This window comes from Astatotilapia calliptera, chromosome 20 (genome assembly GCF_964374335.1).
Source record: "Astatotilapia calliptera chromosome 20, fAstCal68.1, whole genome shotgun sequence".
NCBI lineage: Eukaryota > Metazoa > Chordata > Actinopteri > Cichliformes > Cichlidae > Astatotilapia > Astatotilapia calliptera.
In genome coordinates this window covers 33,536,094-33,543,428 of record NC_137441.1, presented here as the reverse complement: position 1 = coordinate 33,543,428, position 7,335 = coordinate 33,536,094, and the positions used below count along the sequence as shown (strand labels likewise).

The 7,335-nt window shown below is 38.6% G+C and overlaps 1 protein-coding gene across 1 annotated transcript; it reads right to left on the bottom strand.

Moving 5' to 3' along the window:
• Positions 1–831: 831 nt before the first annotated feature.
• gnat2 (guanine nucleotide binding protein (G protein), alpha transducing activity polypeptide 2) lies at positions 832–6,819 on the bottom strand. The gene is made up of 9 exons (XM_026153652.2): positions 6,517–6,819; positions 3,977–4,019; positions 3,431–3,572; positions 3,129–3,286; positions 2,889–3,017; positions 2,672–2,801; positions 2,430–2,583; positions 1,957–2,169; positions 832–1,643 (listed from the first exon to the last, which is right to left on the bottom strand). Exons 1-8 carry the CDS (start codon positions 6,620–6,622, stop codon positions 1,979–1,981), a joined length of 1,053 nt encoding a protein of 350 aa, XP_026009437.1. The 5' UTR covers positions 6,623–6,819; the 3' UTR covers positions 832–1,643; positions 1,957–1,978.
• Between the last annotated feature and the right edge of the window lie 516 nt (positions 6,820–7,335).

Below are 7,335 nucleotides of genomic sequence, written 5' to 3'. Positions count from 1 at the left end.
TGGAAACTCTGCAATAACTTTGCATGTCCATCTCCTGCTTTGTGAACATCAACAATTCTTTTTCTCAAGTCTAAGCTGATTTCTTTTGTTTTTCCATGATGTTTTCCAAGTGACAGCAAAAACTCTTGCTGAAGTTTTTATACTGTGTATAAACTGGACAATAATCTTCAGTTTTAACTTGATTTTACAGGCTAATAATATTGAACCTGGTATTTTTTTTTCTAAAATAATTGTGTTATTGTGTGAAAATAGACCTAATTCATGCTTTCATGTTTAGAAATGCTATGTTGAAAATCCCTTGCTCTGTTAAAAAAAAAGAACTTTTGACAAAACCTTTTAATTTCATAGGGAGGATAATAATGTGATATTTATCTGTAACAATCTGTTGGCATTCTCCGGCTGTTTGAACAGAATCATACTCTCCATTGATTTGGAAATGCTAATATATCATGAGAGACAAAAAGGAAGCAATCCCGCTCACTCAAGTCAAACCATAGCTCCTCTTTTAAGCTCCAGATATTGTTTACACTGTGTTTTGCCCTTGCTTGCTGTCATGCCTCGTGTATCCGTCCCTGCACAATCTTAGAGCGAATCTCACCCAGCAGATTAATTACCGCTTTAATTTGTTTTGCTCTCTCAATAGGGTTATTGTTAATGAACTTCCCTACGCTGCCATTTCCCCTTTGACTGGATTAGGGAAATTATATAACAGCAGCATTGTCCCTACAAGTAACAGCCCGAGCTGGTCTGTCAGTGTCAGCATGCCTGTTTCGCTAATTCAATATACTGTAGTGACAGTGTGGTTCTGCAACGAAGACACGGACACAAAGGTGAAGTTAATGCGTCTTTATTTCATGCCTCTACATTTCATAAGAAAGGACAAACTCTGTAGATTTTTCAATCCCTTTTTATAATGAAGCATCGTCCCTCTAGTGTTTCCCTCTGTCATAGATTATCTTTCAAAATATAATGCATTATCTACTCTTATGTACAAAGTTTCTCTACCATGTTTGATGTCCTGAAAATTATTCATCACATTAAAATGTTAAGCGAAATGAATACATCAACACTATGTAGTTACATGTACATTATTTTGCACTGGGAATGGGATATTTGCTCAGCAACTTACACAGTTTAATTATCAAGACCACAGAGACTACTGTACTCAAAATAAAATAAAATAAAATTGAGATGTTGCTATTCAAAATATTTATAAATCCCAGAGTTATTGTTTTATTTTATTTAGTTTATTTTACAGAGCTTGGCTTTAATAGTAAATAAAACTCATGACACAGAAGTCAAAGGATGGAATCAGCAACTATTTCCTGTTCTTACCTTCAAACTTTCAGCTTTTGGTGTGAGAAAAATAGCGTAGTTTAGAAAAATGAAAGAGTCTTGTAGAAAGCTGTGTGTCCACGATGTTGATATGGGTGCTTGATACTTGCTTCAACCCAGCTGGACATGCACTGTGTTGCAGGGGTGTGTAACTGTTGGGGATGATGAGGTGCTAGGATCAGTCAAGGGTCGTGTCTTGGCATGGAAGCGATGGTGTAAACACAACAATCTGAGGATCCCTTGTGCTCCATCTTTAGCGCTCCTTAGTTAATGCCAATATATGAGGGGTTAAGGTAGGAGAGGAATTTCTGCAAAGTGGAGAAAGTGATAAACATGAACTAATTCTCATAAATCATACATGAAATATTTTACTGTCAGTCTTTTCTGGAATGTGAAACTGATCATATCAAGCCACTGAGGAACTGCTTTTTGCTTCTGATTATCTTCCTCATCCTCAACAGCCTCAATTGGTCCAAACTGATTATTTCTCATGCCGTTGCTTGGCAATGTAGGATGGCCAGACATGATGAGGTTAAGTTGATAAAGCTGGGATCTGATCTTGACTCTATTAGTCTTCACTGACACAGGCTCTGGGAGCAATGTGGCGTGCTCGCTACGTACCTTCTTTCCACTCTGCAGCTGCTTAGAAGAGACCGCAATCCTTAAGGTTTTCTTTGATGATGATGTCTGTCACAGCGTTGAACACAATTTCCACGTTTTTTGTGTCTGTGGCACAAGTCAAGTGAGAGTAGATTTCTTTCACGCCCTTCTTCATGTTCAGCTCCAGGAACTGCGACTTGATGTAGTTGCTGGCATCGTCGTATGTGTTGGGGCCTAAAAGAAAGCAATTGATCAGGGGAGAAGGTTCAGAATAATTACTTGTGTTATATGACGTGACAGGTGACGTATTTGCATCGCGGCTTACGTTATAAGTTAATTTTCCTTCTTTATTGCTATTTGTGTTCTGGTGCCATGTACCAGTCTGGTTTCCATCTCACTGTTTGCCTGACAGATGTGGCCTACTGCTAAATTCTCCTTCTTCAAGCCTGCCACATGCCACAGGTATAACTGAAATCCAAAGCACGCGATCTTACCGTCGTAGTCTGGGAAGCAGATGCTCAAGTGGACTTTCTTGATCTTCTCTTCAAAGAGATCCTTCTTGTTGAGGAAAAGCACGATGGAGGTCAGTGCAAAGAATCTGTGGTTGCAGATACTGTTGAACAGATGGAGGGACTCGTGCATACGGTTCTATAAAAGTTAGAGTGAACGCAGAGTTACTCACTGACAAGTTTCTTTGTGGTCACTTAGGACTTAGGACTAAGACTCCTTGACTCACCACTTCATCGTCCTCTACGAGCACCATGTCGTACGCACTGAGAGCTCCGCAAAAGATGATGCAAGTCACACCTTCGAAACAATGGATCCACTTCTTTCTCTCTGACCTCTGGCCACCCACATCAAACATCCTGTTCACCACAGAAAGTCAGAACACACTCACTAAGTACCTGTGAACCGCAGACATGTAAGCTTTAGCCAGTTTCCCAGTGACTCACCTGAAGTGCAGCTCTTTGCAGGAGAACTGCTCTTCAATGATACCAGTTGTTTTGACTCGAGATCGCAGCACATCCTGCTCAGTGGGCATGTAGTCTGCCTTGCAGATTCTGTCCATTTCATTGAGGTAGCTGATGATTCCAGAACAAACAGTACAGCAGTCAGTCTTGGTATAAATCATCTGTATTTATAAAGTCTGCATGAGCTGACTCTTTAGATTTACACATATGACATCGACTCACTAGCCAGCAGAGTCATTGAGCTGGTACTCAGCAGCTCTGTCAAAGGCGGCCTGCACTCCAGAGTCTTTCCACAACTTCATGATAACATCAGCCAGCTCAGGAGGCATTGTGCCTTCCTCTATAGAGTCTGACAAGTTTTGCAGCTTCTGTGAATCCACCTGTGGTTTTGTGCACACAGAATAAAACTCCATCAGCATGGACAAAGTGCTTGGAATATTTATAGTGCAACATTTAATGTCAGGGAGAATGAACTCAACAAGTTTATCATGTCTGGTTTTTATCTCTTAAGTGTAACTTGAGACCTGTCCAGATGATGCGCCAAAATCAATGCCAAGCATCTCCATGCCTCTGATGATAGCCAGAGCAGATTGCAGGATGTTGCCATAGATGATCGCTCTGAACTCCAGTTGTTCCTCTTTTGTGTAACCACCTTGATGCAAAATCCTGCGAGCGAGTAGAAGAGTGGGGGCAGAAGTGTTTTAACTCAGGAAAAAACTTTCTCAACAATAACTACTTTAACTGAGCTGATGGGCAGAAAGAAAACAGCCGAGAGGGAGAGGGTGCCACCTTGTGGTGTCTTAGTGATCTCCCTTTGGTTTCACTGCCAAAGTTTAACCAAGTGCACAAAAGAAGTGCTGACGAATTAGTAAGCGGATGTTTGCCTTGTTAAGCTTTCGTAAAGGGCTTCACTGCAAATGAAACAGACAGAGATTGAAGAGCTTTAGCCAAATGGTCGAATTCATGACTGATGGGATTAATAAAAACTCCCGAAAAACTCCAAATTCCCATTGTCTACCTGTGACAGTGAATGACTCAAAGCTACCATCAGCACTTATTTTAACGCTTACTTCATTTGTTTAACGATGGTGCTCTTCCCCGACTCACCAGCACCTGTGGAAAAGAGAACAAAGGTTAAGATCCTAAATTTCATACTATGAAGATATTTTACTTTGCAAACACAAGACAGTGGGCAGATAAAAACACTAAATGTAAATATATTGCATAAGAATGCCAGGTGCGCTGATATATAAGTGAAGAAAATACAATAGAAGTAGGATGAGAAATGCAAAGTGGAGGAGATGGATTTTAATGTGCATTGATACATCTCTGATGTGTTCTGACTCTCAGTTTCTTGCAAAGCTTTTTTGTTTTAACACAGGACACCGAACTAGCCAAAGCTTAGATAACAGAAGCAGCAACGCCACAGCTCTCATAGGAGTTTTTCCCCCTGCTAAACTATAAAAAAAACTCCCTTATTTATTATTATTATTATTATTATTATTATTATTATTATTATTATTATTATTATTATTATTATTATTATTATTATTATTATTTTAAATCTCACCCACTAATGATTAGCACTGAGCTTTTGTCGGCAGACATCACCAAATGTTGGACGTCTGACATAAAAACACTGAAACCAGCTAAAATGACAGCAAGTTGCAGTAAGTACATGCATGCATACATAATGAGTGGCGTGCATTTATGTAAAATTGACTGCAGAAAAGCCTCCCTGCAGATCAGGCTCCCTCCAACACTGTAAGCTAAGTTAGGCCAGAAGGAGTTTATGCGTCACAGGACACCCAAAGCTGACCGTCTTGCTCCCACTTGAGCCACATCACTTAAGCCATGGACAGACTTAGTGCTGAGCATTTAAAACCTTTACACATGCGGCTCTAAAGGAGGGAAGTTGGTTTTTTTAAAGAAAATACAAATCCACGAAAATATAGAATATCAACAGTGAAATCACAGCCATTTCTAATATGCAAAACTGTTTGGAAAAATTTACACTCAAGGCCTATATTTTGTTGTTACTGAGGTTTTTTTGTTTTTGTTTTTTATGTTACGTTTTTGCTTGTGTATTTTTTTGTTTACTCCCTTGATGGCAGAATCATCACAAAATTTGTTGTCAGCCAGTTTTATTACTTACGGACTGAAAAAAGTTCATTAAGACATCTAAAATGCTTCAGCTGTTACTTTCACCATTTAGCAGACAAGTTGCTCGCTACTGAAATCAGCTGCAAGCCTGTGGAGCTGTAATAAAACAGAGTTTGGGATCCTCTGTGGTCTTTTTTTTTCCTGTTTTCACAATATCCCCCTGAGACCACGTGATGGCTCTCTTCTTACCTGCCCTTACAATCTGATCCATGTGCAGCAGAAGAAGCAACATCTCTGTAAATCACTTGCAAGTCTATATTAAATCGCTGACTAGCTTTTCAATCGCAAATGATATAGCAATTTAAAAAAATTGCTGTCAGAAAAACACAAACCACTTTCAAGACTAATTTGTACAAATGAACAGCTTAGGTTCCCCCTGTAGAAGTATAAACGTTTGTGAGTTATTTTTGCTGATTTCTCAGAACAGAACACATTTTATACATTTTGTGCGAGCTGCAAGTCAACAAAGATCTCACCAAGTGGATCTGCACTAAACTGGTTAGTTAATAGGATTGACATATCACTGCCAGGCTGTGATTCATTTAGACCAAAGGCTGTGATCTTTTAAGCACCAATGTCCTTCCATCAGAAGTGAAGAGTCATTTTTAAGTAAAAGTCAGATGATTATTAGTTCTTTTCACCAGTAGATTTCTAAATGCAATATGTTATTTTAAATTCCATGCATATGTATTTACAGATTTCCTGTTTTCTTTTTGAAGATCTTTTCGATAAACGTGAAATTCTTCCATTTTTTGTGACTGATGTATTTTAAACATGATATAATAAGCATAAGCAGGTGGTAAAGATAGGCAAACATTAGTCTAAGCTTTTGCTTTTGCTCTACTTTTCAGTTATGGAACTTGCAATTTCCAAAATGGCCTTCATCACAGACCTGTGGGTATAAAAGTTCAATCTGCTTTCCTATCTCTCTAATCTCTCGCCTCCCCTGACCTCATGCCAATGAAACAGCTCTAACATCTTTTAACAAACTAAGAGTTTATATGTATATATATGTATGTATATATATATATATATATATATATATATATATATATATATATATATATATATATATATATATATATATATATATATATATAGTATCACCATCAAATGGCTCCTATGCAACACTTCATCAAGACATTTATCTTTACCTGATGACTGCAGGTAAATAAATTTCTCCATTTTAAGGTGTTTTTGTAACGTTACATTCATTATCTTTCACACACCAGTCAGTCTGAAACTAAAAGAAACATATTTTTCTGTGCATCTGTTTAACACTTTGGATCTGCTCTGCAAACCAAAACCTTTGCAGCCAAAGATGGAAAGTTAAAAATTACTTTTTACTGAATCCTCCATGAGAACAGGTAAACCCTGTTGGTCTGAGCACTTCTCCTCTCCTGCAGTCTAGGATGCACAGCATAACTCTATTCAGGAGGTCACTTACCAAGCAGTAATAGCTTGACCGTTTTAGACTCCTTATCAGCATCTTCTTGGAGTTGTTTTTCCAACTCCTTGGACTTTTTGTCCTCGGCGCTGGCTCCTGCACCCATACTTTCTTCCTCCTCAAACTCAAGATCCTCAAGGAAGGAAATTTTGATGGTTGTCTGAGAACAGCTGCAAGAAAATCTGGGTACGACAACTAATCGTTGTGAAAGGCGATTTTCTAGCGGAAGGGGATTGGGAAGGAGGAGTCTGAAGCTTCCGGGCCCTGCTTGATTAGATATGGCTCTCTCAAGGATCAAATGAATTCACCTGCTCTGGCAAGCAGAGATCCACCCTTTAATTACTTGCCTTAAAGCCTGACTTATGAGGTATCTCTTCCTGATTGGCCAGTCAATCCATTTAGTATAATGAGAGCAGTGGTGAATGATGTAAAGAAAATGAGAAAATAAACACATTCACATACTACGCAACAACTGTGTGCATATTGGTAAAATTCACTATATAAATAAATTACCTTGATTCCACAACAATGGCGTTATTATAGCCGTGCCTAATATATTTCATCTTAGATACAAGATTCTGTTGTATCTGTAATATCTACTTACTGATGTGGTAACTATGTTTAAATACTCTGACAACGCTTTTACTGCGATGCTTTTTTTTAAAAACAAATGTGTAGTTAAATGTGTATTTCTTTTCCTCCTTGCAGTCCTTCCTGCCTGTTGGACTCTTTACTCTGGGTCACACGGAAGAAGCAGGGAGGGGGAGCATTAAAGTCTTATAAACGTCTTATAGTTAAGACGTTTAAATCCCAGGTGGT

Coding starts and splice junctions, on each gene's coding strand:
- gnat2 (XM_026153652.2), bottom strand. CDS start 6,622: ATGGGTGCAGGAGCCAGCGCCGAGGACAAAAAGTCCAAGGAGTTGGAA. Junction 3,287..3,430: donor TTGGCGCATCATCTGGACAG/GTCTCAAGTTAC, acceptor ACAAAACCACAG/GTGGATTCACAGAAGCTGCA. Junction 2,170..2,429: donor CTGCTTCCCAGACTACGACG/GTAAGATCGCGT, acceptor GCTTTCTTTTAG/GCCCCAACACATACGACGAT.